This window comes from Chanodichthys erythropterus, chromosome 10 (genome assembly GCF_024489055.1).
Source record: "Chanodichthys erythropterus isolate Z2021 chromosome 10, ASM2448905v1, whole genome shotgun sequence".
Taxonomy (NCBI): domain Eukaryota; kingdom Metazoa; phylum Chordata; class Actinopteri; order Cypriniformes; family Xenocyprididae; genus Chanodichthys; species Chanodichthys erythropterus.
Genome location: NC_090230.1, coordinates 42,014,394 through 42,033,838, shown reverse-complemented (window position 1 = coordinate 42,033,838; position 19,445 = coordinate 42,014,394). Strand labels below are relative to the sequence as shown.

At 36.8% G+C, this 19,445-nt stretch overlaps 1 protein-coding gene across 1 annotated transcript in view; it reads left to right on the top strand.

Moving 5' to 3' along the window:
• The first annotated feature begins 2,992 nt into the window (after positions 1 to 2,992).
• lhfpl6 (LHFPL tetraspan subfamily member 6) overlaps positions 2,993 to 19,445 on the top strand; it is a 38,635-nt gene continuing 22,182 nt past the window's right edge. Inside the window, exons 1-2 of the mRNA XM_067399249.1 lie at positions 2,993 to 3,176; positions 4,386 to 4,896. Of these exons, the coding sequence (XP_067255350.1) occupies positions 4,512 to 4,896 (385 nt within the window). The 5' untranslated portion in view covers positions 2,993 to 3,176; positions 4,386 to 4,511. The remainder of the gene's footprint in view (positions 3,177 to 4,385; positions 4,897 to 19,445) is intronic.

Sequence of the window (19,445 nt, the reverse complement as noted above, 5' to 3'; positions counted from 1 at the left end):
CAAATAGCAATCTAAACCCTTTATCTGAGCAGCAATGCTATCTATCATGCATAAAATATCCTTATTACCTGACCCGACCAGTGACGTTTCTGACAAGTAGCCTATTTGACCTTGAGACAGCCCTAGAAAAAAAAATTGACTGTGTGTTAGCCAATCAGAAATGTAAAGGGTTAGTTCACCCAAAAATGAAAATTCTGACATCAAGACCTTTGATCATCTTTGTAACACAAATTAAGATATTTTCATAAAATCCGATGGCTCAGTGAGGCCTGCATTGCCAGCAAGACAATTAACACTTTCAGTGCCCAGAAAGCTACTAAAGACATATTTAAAAAGTTCATATGACTTCAGTGGTTCGAGTGGTCGACAAGGGCGGTTTTTCAATCACATTCAACCACAGAGTTACGCTAGCTGTCACTGACTGTTTATTCTGCCTCTGGATATAGTCCAATCAGCGTTGAGTCACGCTCTGTTGAGTACCGCCTCTTTTTGCGCGATTTCAGTCTGGCCAAGAATAGAGTACCTCAGGGATGACGCATTTTTGTAGGCAAAAATTTCGGTTCCAACGCTGTAAAGTCTATGGGTTTTTTGAATGGGTTTTTGCAAAGTCGCCTGAAATAAGGTCTGTGGTTAACAAAGCCTCTAAATAATTTCATGTTTTGATCTATGACATAAAACACACCAGTTAAAACCCGCTTGTGATTTATTTAAACCTTTACTGTGTCTTAAAAACGGCGGTTGCTAACAAATTGCTAAAATGGACTACTTCCTTTGGCGGGGACTTTAGACATCAGCATGATAAACAGGACATTTGGACAGCATTTCTCACGAAAAAGTGGATAAGTATTCATACACAGCACAGATCATAATCAGCGAACATGTTTTTAAATAACATTGTTTTTTAAATACAGTTTGAAGAAGCTTGGTGGTGAAGACGTTGATCCGCGACCATGGTGTGCTGTAGTCCGTTTATAGCCTACTGTTAGCTTTTTATATCTGACGACTTTATTTAGGCTTCAAAATGTATTTATGTTGTTTTAACTTGTAAAGATTATCTTGATAGAAAAAAACGTGTAAGTGTCATAACCCTTTGTTAAACACAAAGCTTATTTTCTGTGATTTTCCAAAAGTCTATGGGAAAAATACATAGGCTTTCAGCCGAGGGAATCCGTGCACCGCTAACTTCCAGGTTGGCCTACAAAAACGCGTCATCCCTGCTCCCATAGACTTCGATTCAAAAAGCTTTTCGAACTGCAGGCACTGCAATGCAATCTGTATGGGTTTTGGGAGGGCTAGCACTAACGTGCCTTCGTCATCATATACGTAACATTAACTTGTGCAGCGATTGGTGGAAACATTTCATATTAATATTTTTTTTAAGCTGAAGTGACATCCAACAATTTCCTCAGTGCATAATTTACATTTCACAGATATATTCTCCATCTGTAAATATTAGAAAGTCGAGAAAATATTTCCATTTTGCAGTCAAGCGACGATAGCAGTAACTGTGTAAAGTGACTATTGTAGGGTAATCAAAATAATAATAATTAGTTCTTTTGTTTTTATTTATTTTCATTTTTAGTTAAGTGTATTTAACTTCTGCTTTAAAAAACATTTTGTTTTTAGATTGTAAAGTTACAATTTTAGAATATAGCCTAGGCCTAATGTGATTTGACCCCTTTTTTGCACATAATATAGCATATCTTGTTTTTATAGCCTTCAATATGAACATTGTTTCTAGGACAATATTGGGTAGGAGGTGAAATAACATTTTTTTTTTTTTATTAAATACAGATACATATATATATATATATATATATATATATATATATATATATATATATATATATATATATATATATATATTCTTTTTAGATCCCAGCCCTCTGGCATGCTTTAAATACTGAATTTTCCATGTTTTATATGGCAGTAAAGGTACATTATTATATCACTATCACTAAATGGTTATTTAACAATTAGCCTATTCATTCCTGCATTTCTAATTATTTTTTTTTATTTTTTTTGTGCGCCCCCCCAAACATTTTTTGCACCAGCCGCCACTGGTGGTCGAGACTACTTTTTGTGGGCCGAAAAAACAAAATAACGACTTTATTCAACAATCTAGTGATGGGCGATTTCAAAATACCGCTTCATGGTTCACCACTGGGGGGCGTGATTTTGGCAGTTTGATGCGCTCCGAACCACTGATTCGAAACAAAAGATTCGTAAAGTTTCATGAAGCAGTGTTTTGAAATCGCTCATCACTATACTGTTGAATAAAGTCGCTATATATAAATTTTTTTTTTGGCGCACAAAAAGTATTCTTGTCACTTCATAACATTCATAGCTTCATAGCTAGCCCCTTAAAAGGCAGCTCTGAGCTAATGGCGTGAGTCTAAGGGCAGGATGAACCGGTTGAAAAATACTCAAGAAGTGCTGGGACCGATTCAGTCCAATTTGTGAGTGAATTGTTCGGTCCAGTTTTGAAGCAAATTTCCGAGTCAATAGAATAGTTCGTTCACCAATCGGACATCGCTATTTGACGCGGTATGTGGCGCAGACATAATTTACAGAATATTTTATGTAGGCTAAATTATTAGTTTTATGTAAAGTGTAATTTGTATCGTTGCTTTTTTCATGTTATGGTTAAGAGCGACATAATAGTTAATTTCATAATTTATTGTTTATCCTTAATTTGCATTTTGTGAAATTATAATTTTCATCACCTATTTGTCTAAAAAAACATTTATAATATGTTTTCATGGCTGGTGGAGACACGATATTTCTCCACTCTCCACGGGGAACTGAAATGACAAAAATTACTGCTTTGACTTTGACGAGGGACTTTGAGAGAGCGCGCGGTAGCCAGGCGGAGTCTTACGTCGTCTTGGGAAACACAGCATGTCAGACCAGCCCCTGGGCGGAGGATCTGGAGATTGATGCCTCTGCTTGCGCGTTCCCACTCCGTTTTAACACACTCGGTTTAGTCCCAGTCAGAGACGTGCATGTGCTCGGGCAGTAAGTGGACTGTAGACGCCAGAGTTAAAGACTTAATGGACGCTCGACCCAGGACCGGATAGAAGCAAACACATTTTCGCCACATTTTGTCGTCTTTTATGCTCTTTAGTTTTTGAAAACAAGTGGAATCGGAAACAGTGAACGACACAGCTAGACATGTAAGATATCTACCGAATGCTTGACTCACTTTTGGACTCTGGTTTCCACATGACAGCTCGCCATAATGTTTTCCTTTATGTTTACATTCCATATGGCTAGGGATAGAGGACTCATAATGTGTCTGTTAACTTTTCTTTTATCAACATCAAGATTTAAGGTTAAAATGTATATGAATGCGTGAGGAAAAGTGTATATATTATGTGCTTATGTACCATTTGAAATCTTCTCTTCCTACGTTATTTGAAGTCTTGTCAAAGCACACGACCATTTAAAATTAACTAATCGTTTTAAATGGCTCTGTGGTGTGACATTTTAAAACTACAAATATATCAATTAGTCTCTCCATTAATATGAAGTCATAATGTATGATGTTAATTAAATGATCAAAATGCTGTTTAAAATTATTTTAGATGGATTACAGCATGTTACACCATATGTCATAATCCTATTTAAATATTTAAGCAACTAATGTATATATAAATATTAATAGATGTGAAAATGTAAATTGTAAACACACGCTTCATTCTGTTTAAATCCCATACTCCAGAGTTTCCAGAGTCTTGAAAGTATTTTGGATATTTATATTGTATTTTTGTCTTATTGGAGACATTTGAAAAACTGCTGTCTGTTCAGTCTGTTCTGGTTTCATATATAGAAAACTTCCCCAGAAATCTTAGTAATGAGTAGTAATCATGCATGACTGGAAAAGTAATTAAATATGTATCATGAACTCTTTTCACATTTGAGGGGTTCTCGGAAACAGAAGTTGTCAAATTTGGGTAAACTTCTATAGTGGTGAACGTAAGAGGACAGTAAATATATTTTTTGTATTCCCATTTGCTCCAATAGCAAAAAAGAAAAAAATCCATGATAGCATTTCTACGACTTTCCAAAACACAAAGTATAGGGTTATAAATGTAAAAATAATAATAATAATTAAAAAATGAAAATATGAAAAACTTTGCTACTTCTGCGATGTTATTTAACTGTGGAAATGCGTCATCACAGTCTCTAAAAAGGTTCCATTGATCAAAATATTTGGATGGCAAACAGGCAAAGTTTTTTTTTTTTTTTAAACTAGTGTTTACCTGTGTTTCTTCAAATAGAAATGTACATATGAAAGTGAGCACGTTTCAGTAACCTTTATGGAGTTTGAAGAGATTTATGACATTTTACTGACGTTCCTGCACTTTTTACTATTTCCTCAGGTGTAACCGAGTAGGAAGACATTGGGAGGATCTGGGCCCGTGGGCTTAGGAGCTCTGCATGTGCACTCAACCTGAAATCAGTGTCTTTTGCATCTATATGAAAGCTTTTAGTTTGAGCTGAGTGAGATGGCATCCAGTCTTACATGTGCAGGTGTGGTTTGGGCCCTGTTGTCCTTCCTTTGTGCAGCCACATCTTGCATAGGCTTCTTCATGCCATACTGGCTGCTTGGGTCACAGATGGGTAAGCCAGTGTCGTTTGGAACATTCCGGCGCTGTTCCTACCCCGTAAGGGATGAGGCCCGTGGTGGGACAGTTATGTTGGAGCAATGTGGGCGCTATGCCTCCTTCCAGGGCATCCCGAGTCTGGAATGGAGGATCTGCACGGTGGTGACAGGGACAGGCTGCGGACTGCTGCTCCTGGTGGCTCTCACGGCAATGATGGGATGCTGTGTTACGGATCTAATCTCTCGCACCATCGGACGAGTGGCAGGAGGGATACAGTTTGTGGGAGGTGAGTTGCAATTGCAAGAAGCTTGACTGGGTATTCAGTGGATGGGTAAATGGATAAATGGTTGGATGAATGTGTGGATGGATGGTTTGAGAGATGAAAAGTTTGATGGACAGCTCGATAAATAATTGAATAGGCAACATGGTTTTAAGTATTAATAGATTAATAGACTAATATTGAATTTATATCGGCCACCCCACTTTCTGGTAAGTTTGTATCAGCATTGGTCGCTACTAGTTTTCAGCGAATTTATTGGTTGGATGCATAGATGGGTTGTCAGAATGATGGATGACTGTTTGGGTAAATGGATAGTCAGATGAAACACTGAAACTTTGCAAACACACACTTCCGTTTGCGTCTTCATAGACGCAAGTACTTAGCAACTTGTGGGTGGGAACTCATGACGACGACCGTATACTCTAAATGAAACTCGGTGTGCTTGTTTTGACATTCGGTTGCTGTGATTCATGTCATCCTGTGAAGAGAGGAGCCTGTGACCTCTTGCTGATTTGGGCAAAGACATCAAACTTACATCCTGGTGAAAATCAGTTTGAGTTTGTTTGGTAACCAAACAAATGGTGAAAAGCAAACAAATGTTTCCTTTCATGTATTTAGTAGCGTTCAGATGGGATTGGCTTTTCAAACGACTATTGAGTTACAGTTGTTAACACAGAACGTCTTATGATTTCATGTTCTGATTTCAGATGGGATGTGGGCGAATTATGGTAAAATGATAAAATAATTTAAACATTATGCATGTAATTAAATTCATATTTCACCCAAAATGAAAATTCTGTCTTCCCACAACTTATATGACTGACTTTCTTCTGTGGAGCACAAAAAAAAGATGTTCTTTTCCATAGACTTTTATTTTATTGACAGAAATGCTCTTCCAAAGTTGTACAGGATTAGACTGACATAAGGGTGACTAAAAAATGACATAATTTACATTTGTTTGGTGAACTGTCCCTTTTAAAGGGTTAGTTTACACAAAAAATGACATTTCTGTCATTAATTACTCATCCTTGTGCCGTTCCAAACCCTTCTTTCATCTTTGGAACACAAATTAAGATATTTTTGATGTAATCCAAGAGATATTTTATCCCCCATAGAAAGCAATGTAATTACCATCATTCAAGGTCCAGAAAAGTAGTAAAGATATCAAAATAAGCAACGTGACTAGTCTGACTACAGTGGTTCAACCTTAATGTTATGAAGCGACGAGAATACTTTTTGTGTGCAAAAAGATAACAAAAATAACGCCTTTATTCAACAATTTCTTCTTTACCCTGTCAGTCTTCTATTACGTCAGAACGCTGGCTCAGTATTGGCTGACACTGTACAAGTGAGCAGCACGACACATGCGTGTGATGCTGACACAGAAGCCGGCCAGTACTGAGCTGGCATTTTGACTATTTTACTACTTTTCTGGACCTTGAATGATGGTAATTATGTTGCTTTCTATGGGGGATAAAAAAAAAACTTCTTGGATTTCATCAAAAATATCTTAATTTGTGTTCCAAAGAGGTTTAGAATGACAGAAATTTCACTTTTGGGTGAACTAACCCTTTAAGGGAAGGAAGTCATTAACATAAGAATCATACCTGATGCTTCTACTACTGTGGCCTTTCTGATCAGTTTGTGATTGGACCTTCTATATTGTTTTTCTTTTTATATCAAATGCAATACCAGCGGTACTTGAACCGCCAACTGTTATTTTACCCAGATGGCAAGCTGAAGTCAGCCGAAAGGTCTAAATCCATCATGAAGGTGCACCAGGCAGTGAAACGAGAAATTTAAGCGTTAGTTATGGCATTCACCAAAGGTCAAAGTAAATGAGGAGAAGCGTTGTGAAAAATAATATACCGTAATCGCACACATTCCTCTCCAGACGTTATTCGATTTCTCACAGGACCCCCGGGTTAGCCTGAGAAACTTAAATTGCTCAGTAATTTATACAGAGGTTATTTGAGGGAAAAAACAGGCTTGTTCAAATGTCTGTGAAGCACAAATTTACCTGACCTCCTCGGGGAAAACTAGTCCAGGCCAAATAAGCTTTTAATGGTCAAGAAAGCGGATGTGCCTTGCAAATAACAGCATTGCTCACACACACAGGCAGAAAAAGAGCAGAAGGTTACACAGAATAAATTGGCTCTTGTTACTGTCCTTTTTACGAGATCTTTATATTTGTGAGGCAGTAACAGGGCTGCTTATGAAGCGATTGGCCCTGTAATAAGCAGTATATGAGGGGAGGAGGGCCCCTCATGGGCCCTTATGACTTACATCACCCTCTCTTCTTTTGACTTGCCTCTGAGCAGTGACTTTTCAGTGAGATGGGAAATAATGAAGGTTGATTATATGTGACCTCTCTTTAAGGGACCTTAGGCAACTGTTCTCTTTCATATCCCTTTCATTTTCCCATCTCCTTTATGCTCTCTTTACTTTTCCACACACACTTTGATACGTACACCTGCTTCCATGGTGACGTTTTATTCAAGGGCAACTAAATATTTCCTGTTTGCAGTTTTTCCTTGTCCTAGAAAGCTGTGGCTTTGCTTTGTCTTTTTTTATCACTTGATACAGTAAAGGCGATAGAGACTTGCTTACGGACTTGCTAATTCTGGGACAGATGCCAGATTCCATATTGGTGTATAACATCTTCTGTTTGCCCTTTTCAGGTGGGAATATTATTCGTTATAGGTCGAACTTGTGAAGTCCTGCATCCTGTTGGGTTTCCTCTCACACCCAAGTCTTGCTTCACAGCACCCGTTGTTTGCATACGTCACGCACGTCCTCATGAAAGACAGTCGGCTCAGTCGTGTGTTTCATACACTGAATTTACCATAGGATTTATGGTTTCCATCTGGCTACTGTCAGGATCCTGGCCAATAAGAACACAAGACCTTGAAATGAGTCTTATTCGCTTGAGAGATCTGTCGATATGACTGAGTTGGTCTGGGTGTTTTCTCAATTACTCTTTAATGTCTTCCTATCACATTAGTGTAATACTGAGGACATATCCTTTCAGAACAACCAGTTCCTTGGAGATGTTTCTCACTTTGCTGTAATGGCATTGCCTGATGAGTTTGTTACAGTGTGCCAGTGCAAAAATCAACTGTTTGGATTTCTCCCATGCTTTTTTACCCTAATGCAATGCCTTATGTCTCTATCAAAGGTCTGTTTTCTTATTTTCTTTCTTTATCTCTAACCTTTTTACAGTTCAGTATTTGCTGCACTGTATCCATTTTGCAGTAGAAGAATGCGTTCATTGAACCATAACTATGCCCAAGAGTCTGTATAACTTTTTTTTTTTTGCATTTTCTGCAGTAGTTGCAGGCAAGACTCTAAAAGGGTTTAACATAAAATATGATGAATAGAGTTGTAGAGGTTGTGTAAGATCAAATTTCTATGGTTTTCTATTGACTTTCTGTGGAATTCTGCATGTGCTCATCCAATACAGACATGCTTCATTTTAGGAAAATGCAAAAAGAAAAGAGAAAAAAGACTGGTTTTGGGCTTACTTGACAATAAAACATATTTCTTAAAGGGTTAGTTCACCCAAAAATGAAAATTCTGTCATTTATTACTCACCCTCATGCCGTTCCACACCCGTAAGACCTTTGTTTATCTTTGGAACGCAAATTAAGATATTTTTGTTGAAATCCGATGGCTCAGTGAGGCCTGCATAGCCAGCAATGACATTTCCTCTCTCAAGATCCATAAAGGTACTAAAAACATATTTAAATCGGTTCATGTGAGTACAGTGGTTCAATATTAATATTATAAAGTGACGAGAATATTTTTGGTGCACCAAAAAACAAAATAACGACTTATATAGTGATGGCCGATTTCAAAACACTGCTTCATGAAGCTTCAGAGCACAAATGAATCAGTATGTCAAGTCAGCGTTTTGGAGCGCCAAAGTCACATGATTTCAGCAGTTTGGCAATTTGACACGTGATCTGAATCATGATTCGACAGGCTGTTTCATAACTCTTCCGAAGCTTCCTGAAGCAGTGTTTTGAAATCGGCCGTCACTATATAAGTCGTTATTTTGTTTTTTGGTGCACCAAAAATATTCTCATCGCTTTATAATATTAATATTGAACCACTGTACTCACATGAACCGATTTAAATATGTTTTTAGTACCTTTATGGATCTTGAGAGAGGAAATGTCATTGCTGGCTATGCAGGCCTCACTGAGCCATCGGATTTCAACAAAAATATCTTAATTTGTGTTCAGAAGATCAACGAAGGTCTTAAGGGTGTGGAACGGCATGAGGGTGAGTAATAAATGACATTGTTTTCATTTTTGGGTGAACTAACCCTTTAAGGAGGGTCTTAAGTGTTAGCATGCTAATATATATAAAATATGAAAAAGTACAAATCTATATAGTCAAAATTTATTTGTTGGAGAACTAGTTGTTTATGATTGCTATCAAATGCTGTGACCAACTTTTGCCATGGTGAACTTTTGTCATGGCAATAACTGATACACCGCTTTCATTTGCGAAAACAAACAAAATGGCGGCACCGTGGGTGGAAACGTGCAGATTAAGGGGTGGTAATATTATAATAGGAGCGAAGTCTGAGCGGCTAGTCAGATTTTCATGATATGTCCCCTTTAAAAAGAAATTAATACTTGTATTCAGCAAAGATGCATTAACTGTTTTAAAAAAAAAATACTGTTATTTTGAACTATTCATCAAATAGTTCATCAAATATCATGGTTTCCACAGAAATACTGAGCAGCACAACTGTTTTCAACATTGATGATAAGAAATGTTTCTTGAGCAGCAAAACAGCATATTAGAATGATTTCTGAAGGATCATGTGACACTGAAGACTGGAGAAATGATGCTGAAAATTCAGCTTTGATCACAGGAATAAATTAAAAAAGAAAACAGTTTTTTAAAATTGTAATAATATTTCACAATATTACCATTTATACTGTATTTTTGAACAAATTGGTGAGCTTAAGTGTCTTAAATGCATGTATACTATAATCGTGAATTCATCATTCAGTTCAAGTGACAAAAATGAGGCCAATTCATGTGCAGCCGTGTCTCCGAATATCACAATCGTTCTGCGTTTTTGTGGCCCCTTCACTCCGTGGATCACAGTGGGGAAATCTTATACAAGCTTACCCTAAGGAAATCACAAATAAGTCAGGTGGCAAAAACACTGCATGCGTGTGCTCAAGTGAGCTTTGAGACGTGACGGTTCAGTAATCCGGCCGGCAGCAGTTGTCTTACTGTAAGCTTTCACTTGTTGAACTGTAAGCTTTCAACAAATACCAACAGAGGGTCAATACAGCTTGGAAAACATGTGTATGTTGTCTGTCAATGTTTGAGTTAAAAAACTGCAAACAATATGGCATTTTACTCTTATCTTTAAGTCATTAAGCAGGCAAAGTATGACAATAATCATTAACTTTTCCAGAGTTGTCCTTGACTTTACATCTGGTCACAGTGGGCTGCAGGGTTTGCCTCCTGATTTCCCGCTGTTAGCTCAGATGTCAAATATGTCATGTTTGTGTGCTGTGTAAATCTCTCTCGTTTAAATCTAGATTGACAATATTTAATTAGTCACGCTGGAATGTTTCTAATTGCGGATACGACCGGGTGTTGAGAACTGCTGATTTTCGTGTACATTCGTGTGGGTGAACGCAAGCGTGTGTGCTTGAGCGACGTGCCGTGTGTATTTGTGGTGGTGTGGGAACAGCCCCGGCTAAGGGTGTAAATGCTGGTTTTAGCTGACCCGTGCCGACCCCTGGGCGCTTGGAAAGAGACGGATGGAGAGATTAGAGGGCGTAGGGTGGTGTGAATGGGAAAGACATGCAGGATCCAGCTGATGGAGACAGCTGCAGCAGCAGGAAGAGACTTACTGGCTCCAGGACGAGGAGAAGACTGCTGCACATCTCTCACTATGTCTCACTGTCAGTTTCTCCACTGTCTGTAGAGCCGTCTGAAAATTTTGTCAACTCATTGGAATGTTTGGAATGTATTTGGAATGTTGCTGGAAAATAGGAGAAAAAGAGTCTTGAGAGAGTGACACTTGGTGAACTGAATAGGGCAGAGGTAAAGAAAATCTGTTCCTGTCCTTCACAGAAATCAATGACAGTGGTAACAGATATTGTCTTGTAAATTTGACACCAATGGGTATAGCCCATTATGAATGCAGGATGAATTTTATCCTGTTTAAATGATACCCAAGATTAGAAATCTCATGAGGCCTATTTTTCACCACAAATTCAAAAAGAAATTTTATTTTAGAAAAGACAATGAAAACTATGAAGCCTTTATTTAAAACCAGTAAGATTATTTTGCACTGCAATGTTATTTTATTTGAAAGACTATTATGCTAATTTCCCCCCAAATTTTCTTTGCTTTAATATCTTCTGTATGTATTCCATCATTTTAAATTATGTAACAAATTTATTGAATGATTGTATAATGAATTATTAAGCATGATGATACACATTGCTGTAATTCAGTAATTTTTGTATTACTTTAAGGTAAAAATAATAAAAACTTGGGGGAAAAAAACTTACAGGCAGAACAACAAAAACTACAATGATATGAAATATTTCTCAATATATATATATTTTTTGCACGTTATACTAATAATGTGAGAAATCATTTTTATATACTGAAGAAAATGGAAATTGTCATGAAAAATTATTTTTTTTTAAATAATAATAATAATAATAATAATTGTCCAAAAAATGTAAATCATTTTTTATATGCATAAAATATTTTCTTTTCTTCTTTTTTTCTTTCTTTTTGTTTCTGGACAGATTTTGTTACTCACCCTAGTGCCTTTCAAAATGTAGTATGCTATAAAAAATAAAATTCCAGAAGATTCCTGCGGTGTGCATCAATGCATGCTAATATTGTCAAGAAACCTATGAAAGATCTGTTTGTAATTATTCCTTTTCAACTTCTTTTATTGAGGCAGAAACTGCCACAGCAGTTTTTTAAAAGTGTAAATTTAAAAGTTACGTTATAATGAAATTTAAGATGCTAGCAATATAACAACTTGATATCACCAGTGTTGGGGGTAACGCATTATAATTAAGTAATGTGTGCTAAGTAATCAAATTACTTGTGTTCAAGTAACACATTACTTTTAAATTTACAACAAAATATCTGAGTTACTTTTTCAAATAAGTAACGCAAGTTACTTTGTTTTCCTATTTACTGACTGACACCTATCCTGTCCCCATGTTGAGAGAAATCGGGAGTAAGAACAGAGGCGATGTGTGAGCTGTGTCAACATGATGGTTATTGTAGTTCTAGACCAAATGTGAACATGCATTGACTTATCTCACTTGCACAAAAACAGATTCAGTATTCCCCAAAGTGAATAAAAACCATGAAATGCAATCTCAGACTATCATGCAAACATGCAAAAATTAAATATGTTAAATAACACAAATATACTATATATTTAATCTACCTTTACTAAAGGTGCCGTAGAATGCGTTTTCAAAATATGTTATATAAGTCTAAGGTGTCCCCTGAATGTGTCTGTGAAGTTTCAGCTCAAAATACCCCATAGATTTTTTTTTATTCATTTTTTTTAACTGCCTGTTTTGGGGCATCATTAAATATGCACTGATTCAGGCTGCGCGGCCCCTTTAAATTCTCGTGCTACCCGCCCCCAAGCTCATGACTGCCTTAAACAGCATAAACAAAGTTCACACAGCTAATATAACCCTCAAAATGGATCTTTACAAAGTGTTCGTCATGCAGCATGTCTAATCGTGTAAGTACAGTGTTTATTTGGATGTTTACATTTGATTCTGAATGAGTTTGAGGATGAGAATGAGTTAACTGGCTAACGCTACACTGTTGGAGAGATTTATAAAGAATGAAGTTGTGTGCATTATACAGACTGCAAGTGTTTAATAATGAAAACAACGACGGCTCTTGTCTCCATGAATACAGTAAGAAACAATGGTAACTTTAATCACATTTAACAGTACATTAGCAACATGCTAACGAAACATTTAGAAAGACAATTTACAAATATCACTAAAAATATCATGTTATCATGGATCATGTCAGTTATTATTGCTCCATCTGCCATTTTTCGCTATTGTCCTTGCTTGCTTACCTAGTCTGATGATTCAGCTGTGCACAGATCCAGACGTTAATACTGCCTGCCCTTGCCTAATACCTTGAACATGGGCTGGCATATGCAAATATTAATGATCCCGACTGTTACGTAACAGTCTGTGTTATGTTGAGATTTGCCTGTTCTTCAGAGGTCTTTTAAACAAATCAAATTTACATAAGAAGGAGGAAACAATGGAGTTTGAGACTCACTGTATGTCATTTCCATGTACTGAACTCTTGTTATTCAACTATGCCAAGGTAAATTCAATTTTACATTCTATGACACCTTTAAACAGTGTCTTTGCTGCTGACTTTCAATGATGATTTTTTTTGTTATTAAAAAAATAAAATAAACAAGTCCAGCCCAGGTTAGAAAAAGTAACACATTACTTTCAATAAAAAGTAACTAAGTAACGAAGTTAGTTACTTTTTTAGGGAGTAACACAATATTGTAACACATTGCTTTTAAAAGTAGCTTTCCCCAAAACTGGATATCAAGATTGAGTTCTATGATGTTTTCATGTCCCAATGCTGGTATGTACTTTCCCATCACAAAGTGCAAATATAAGGATATTTTATTCTTTAGAAAACAAAAATGGGTCTTTATACAAGATGTGCAATAACAGTTCTCACTTTAGGAGCCGTTTAGGAAACGTGCCATTCTCTATTGTTTCTTGTTATTTGAGTCACACATAATTTAAGGCATATTTAGGAGAGATGGTATCATCAATGATGATTCCTTCTCTCCAGATTCCAGAGAAAACAATGTGAGAGCAGCAGGGCACCATCAGTTGGCCAATCTCAACTTTTATAAAGAAACCCACACGGTTTACAAGAAATGATTCCTCCGTGACTCCTTAAGGAAATGACTCTGAAACCATTCCAACAGGCTGCAACATTGGCCCCCTTGACAAAACTGTACACAGCCATAAGGATATGTAGGTCATGGCTTTGACTGGTTTTCGCATGTTTACATTCTTGTAAGAAAAGCGGCATGCTGCATGACTTCATTTTCAGCTCAACAAAATCTTTGCCTTTGCTTTGCATCAGTCTGGAACGATAGGTGCTTTCTTTGCTCGCTTTGAATTTTGTCCTTGAGCTATAATGAGCAAAGAATTTTTGGGTTGAGATAAAAAAGGAATTTTTGGGGGGTATTCCTTTTTTGTAACACTTTTATTTTTTACTAAATATAATGCAAAGTGACATGAGAATAGTATAGTGTATATTGTTTGGTCTGGACGGCGAGACTTGGAATGAGTTTGCAATGGGTTTGTTGAATATAAAGAGATTTTTTGTTCCCATTGTTTTGAGCATCTGTTGTGTGGCCAGATAAACTGGAGTCAGGCGGACACGTGCTGGAAGGAGAGCTTTCATTCATGAATTATTCATTGAAACTTAACTGGCTAAAAAAATCTGTCTTCAAATCCAGTATGATATTTTAGCTTTGAGGCGTAAATCTTGAAACCAGCTCACATAATTGAGAAAGGCAGTGATTCACAAGAGAGCGGGGATGTTCAAATCCTCAGATGCTCAGAATAGCATATGTGAGCGTGTGGGTGAGTGCAGCGCATGAAAAAGCGCCCTGATACTTTTTCATATTTGCCCGTCTACCATGTCCTCAGTCTGCTTCAGCGTCCCTTGAATACAGTATCTATCACTCCTTCCTCTGACATCTGACAAAACTATGAGCAATATGAGACAGTGGTCAATATGAGGCATTGGTCTTTTGTTCTGGTTAATGGGATTGTTCACACAAAAATGAAAATTCATAATTTACTCACCCTCATGTTGCTTCAAACATGTATGACTTCCACTGAAATCATAATAAAAAAATTGAAGGATCGTTCTTTTCTAGTCAGTTTCAATCAATGAGGACTACGGTTTTCAAGCTTCAAAAAAGTAGTTCCATGTCATTATTCAGTGATAATCATCCCCTCCAGTGAGCTGTTATCTGCTTTGACTGGATCATTGAGTGAATGAGTTGAATTTGAGAACTGGATTCGTCTGATTCATGAACATGATTCAGACCTCTTGTGAAATGGATCAACCAATTTATCCAAAATCAACGGAAAAGATCTAAATCAAACCAGTTCTTAAACTTTTATATTATACAGCTGTGTTGAAACAATGGCATTTTTCAAAAAGAGAAAGTCATACAGGTTTGGAACTACATGAGGGTGAGAAAAGATGACAGAATTTTCATTTTTGAGTGAAATATCACTTTAATTTCTTATCACAACTTTTTTTTTCTCATCTAAAAGAGCAAGAGCTAGACGTTATTAACTTTTCACAAATATGCACACGCACACTTGAACAAAGCCAACTTTCCATGGATAACTGAACAAAGGATCCTTTGTGTTCAAGATCTTTGAGAAGTTCCATGGCGAACTTGGCTCAGTCCACTTCCAGCGCTGCGTGGTCCCTCTCCGGCCCGGCTCCCTCCCTCAGATTGGAATGCAGGTCTGCATTCTCCTTAGGGCAATCATGCTGGAATGTTCCAGGCTTCCAGATGGTCCTCTAAGGTCCACGACTGTGGCAGCAGAGACATTCTTTGGCTACAGTAAAAGAGGAAATAAATGGTTTTCTCTGCTAACTCAGAGACCCATCCAAAAGTGTGGCAGAGGACGATTTTTTTTGAGGATAAAGCAGAAGAGAAGAAAGGTTTGGATTCACACAGATGGCACATGCACATTTGAAGGAAGCTCAGTAGAGAAGGGTTTTCATCTCTTGCAACCTGAATGTGGTATCTCTGAGGAACCATTAGGGCCTTCATGGATTTTTTTCAGTCTGTTTACTGCTTTCTTGAATTTTTTTTTTTTTTTTTTTTTACACAACACTGTAACCTGCAGTTTCTGTTGAAGCTGATGTAGTGAAAAATGAAAATTCTGCCATCTACTCACCCTCATGATGATTTTCTTCCATTGAACATAGAACAAGAACAAAGTAAAAAGAACGTGCCTGCTCGCTTTTTTTTGCAGTTACAGTGAATGAGGACAGAAGCTTTCAAGCTTCAAAAAAGCACCAAAACATATCATAAATATATCATTATAGTGCTCCATATGACTTATTTACCATACACTGCAAGTCTTCTGAAGCCATATGATATCTTTGTCTGTTGAAAAAAAAAAGTGTGTTGTGTTTTTAAAAAAAAAGGAAAACTTGATCTCCTAATCTAGTAGTCTGTAAATCTTGTGACCAAATCATTGAGTTCACATTGAGATCACATTGAGATTTAGATCTGGATACAATTTGTGAACAGATCATTCACATTGCTTTTGTGAACTGGATCAGCTGATTTATTGACCCAGACTCAGAAGAACAATTCATGAATGAGATTTCAATAAATAATGATTTCAATTTTGTTCTTCTCACACAATACTAAGGAAGACTAAGACTAAGGAAGACTTGGAATATTGCATCTAGTCATTTTGAACTACCTTCATCATACTTTTATGGTGCATTTTTGTCTATTTTTTCTCTTTGTGAAAATGGAGACCAGGATATTCAAACAATTTCCTTTCATACTACCATTCCAAATTTTGTCTGTAAGTAAGTTTTTATTTTATTTATTTATTTTTAAAGAAATTAATACCTTCATTCAGCAAGGATGCATTCAATTTATCGAAAGTGACAATACATTTGTAATGTACAAAAGTTTTCTATAAAAAAAGCTGTTATTTTGAACTTTCTTTTCAAAGAATCCTGACAAAAAATGTATCACAGTTTCTATATAAATAAATGTTATAAATATGAATAAATATTAAGCAGCAAAACTGTTTTCAAGATTAATAGTGAGAAATGTTTCTTGAGCACCAAATCAGCATATTAGGATGATTTCTCAAGGATTATGTGACTGAATTTTCAGCTGCCATTACTCCAGTCTTCAGCTTTGACACCAAGGAATACATTTTAGTTTAAGAGCTCTTTCAAAAACATAAAAAAAAAAAAATGTAATGACCCCAAACTTCTGAACAGTAGTTTGTGTTCCAGAAAGTTGTGCAGGTTTGGAACATCATAAGGTTGAGTAAAAATATACAATAAAATGTAATATTTGAGCGAACTGTTTCTTTAAAAAGGAACTTGGCTAGTATAATTTTAAATAGCTAACATATTATGTTCCTCTGAACAGAACTAAAGCATTCTTAATTCATTCCCTGCCTCACACCGACATTGTACAGTTTTTGCGCAGTGTGATTTAAAAAGGAACAGGCTTTTGGAATAATCTTGCATTTATGTTCATGAAAACATTCCCAGCTGTTGACTGTTATGATGGTAAATGAATTCAAGAACTTAGTTTAGGACACCGCAGTGGCCTTTTCTTCTCCGTGTTCTTTTCTCTCACCATTTCATGCCTTCCTCAGTCTCTGACTGATTGAAATAAGAGTTATGGTCCGTGTAAGTCTGTGGTGGTCTGTAATGGCGTGTGTTGACAGCGCGGCTTTACATCATGTGCACGAGGCTGATAGCAGCGGCTGGCCGCCCGCTTGAGCCGAGCTCAGGACTGTCAATCACGTCTAGGGATTGGATGCCAAGTTTTATGATGGAACTCAGTGTGAACACTTTGGTCTAGGCAGCTGCTCGCCCTAACTAATTTATAAAAGGGATATTTCACCCCAAAAAAATTTAAATTCGGTGTTCATTTACTCACCATCATGTCTTTCCAAACCTGTATAACTTTCTTTCTTCTGTGGAACACAAAAGATGCATAATTTTAAAAGCTTAAACCAGTTGGTGGAATAATAGTTTTGTAGTGCCTTGTTATTTTACTCTGATGTTCCTTATTGGTGTAGCTCAAAGGTTAAACCTAAAGACGGTCCCTGTCGAGGGTCAGCAGGAGTGAAAGGGTCGTCTGGAGATCGTTTACCCTTTATTGCCTTCTCACACGTTTCTGTCATGGTATTTTAGTCATGCTTTGTTGGTCTTTTGGTAAAAGGATTTTCAGAAGAGCAAGTCAGAAGATGCTTTTGAGAGGGACACACGCCTCTGTGTTCAAAGGAAATCTTGTCAGGTCAGTTTTGTTTTTTCTCTGGTGCAAGAACACTAAATTAGAACAGTTGGTTTTTCCTCAAATTTACTTTGCCATTTTATTTTACAGGTCCCTTTTGTGTCCACGCTTTGCTGGCACCTTCTCATGCAGACTTTAACAAACAGCAGCTAATTTGTCATGAAAGCTGCCAAAAAAAGCCAGTCGTCCATGGAAAATTCCATCTGTAACAGCAGGTCCGAGCCGGTGCAGGTCTGTCTATGTTTTCACAGTGTTGGGTTGTGATAAGACAGGACTGCACATCCACCTGCCACATACAGATACAACAGGATGTTAGAATTTTTAGAAATGGACGTAATTGCTATGAAGAGTTCCAGATTGTAAATATGTGAGTTCTGGAACTCTCTGTCTACGTTCTGACCAGTTGACTTGGCAACCCAGTAGTCAACAATGACATGACGAGCCCTGGCAGCGATAACCCTTCATCCCTGGCAGGCCACTTCACAGATAGTGCTCCGGTAATTGAGACGTAATATGCCCAGTGCAGTTATATATAGATTGAAAAGTGCTTGTTGGAGAAAGTCAGATGAGGAGAAGACAAGCTTATTTATGTGCTAGAACTTCCTCCTTCAGTGGTTTATAAACATTGTACTCCACAAGCACTTACTTTCTTTACTACTGACAAATGGTTAGGTTTGTTTTCACTGGTTTTGCAAAGTCTACAAATAAAGCAATGAATTACAAAAGGTCTTTTTTCTATATATTTCCCTCTTTTAACTGGGGTAGCCTAAAATTTAGGGACGCTCCATTTTTAAAATTCTTGCAGATAATTACGTTTTGGCTAATAAATGATAAATGGTTGATATTAAAATTCTGTAATATTTGTATAAACAAGCAAAAAATAAAACATTAAAAGTACCAATCATTTTAAACTTCAAGTCAGATTAGGCATCACAATAGTAATGTACCATGTGAAAAATGGATATTCATTTTGATATTTGCTAAAGATTACATACAATGTTATTAAATTATTAGTGTTCTTAAAGGTTAACTTTAAAGGTGCCCTAAAATCAAAAATTGAATTTACCTTGGCATAGTTAAATAACAAGAGTTCAGTACATGGAAATGACATACAGTGAGTCTTAAACACCATTGTTTCCTCCTTCTTATATAAATCTCATTTGTTTAAAAGACCTCCGAAGAACAGGCGAATCTCAACACCGACTGTTTCGCAACAGACAAGGGCAGCCAGTATTAACGTCTGGATCTGTGCACAGCTGAATCATCAGACTAGGTAAGCAAGCAAGGACAATAGCGAAAAATGGCAGATGGAGCGATAATAACTGACATGATCCATGATTACATGATATTTTTAGTGATATTTGTAAATTGTCTTTCTAAATGTTTCGTTAGCATGTTGCTAATGTACTGTTAAATGTGGTTA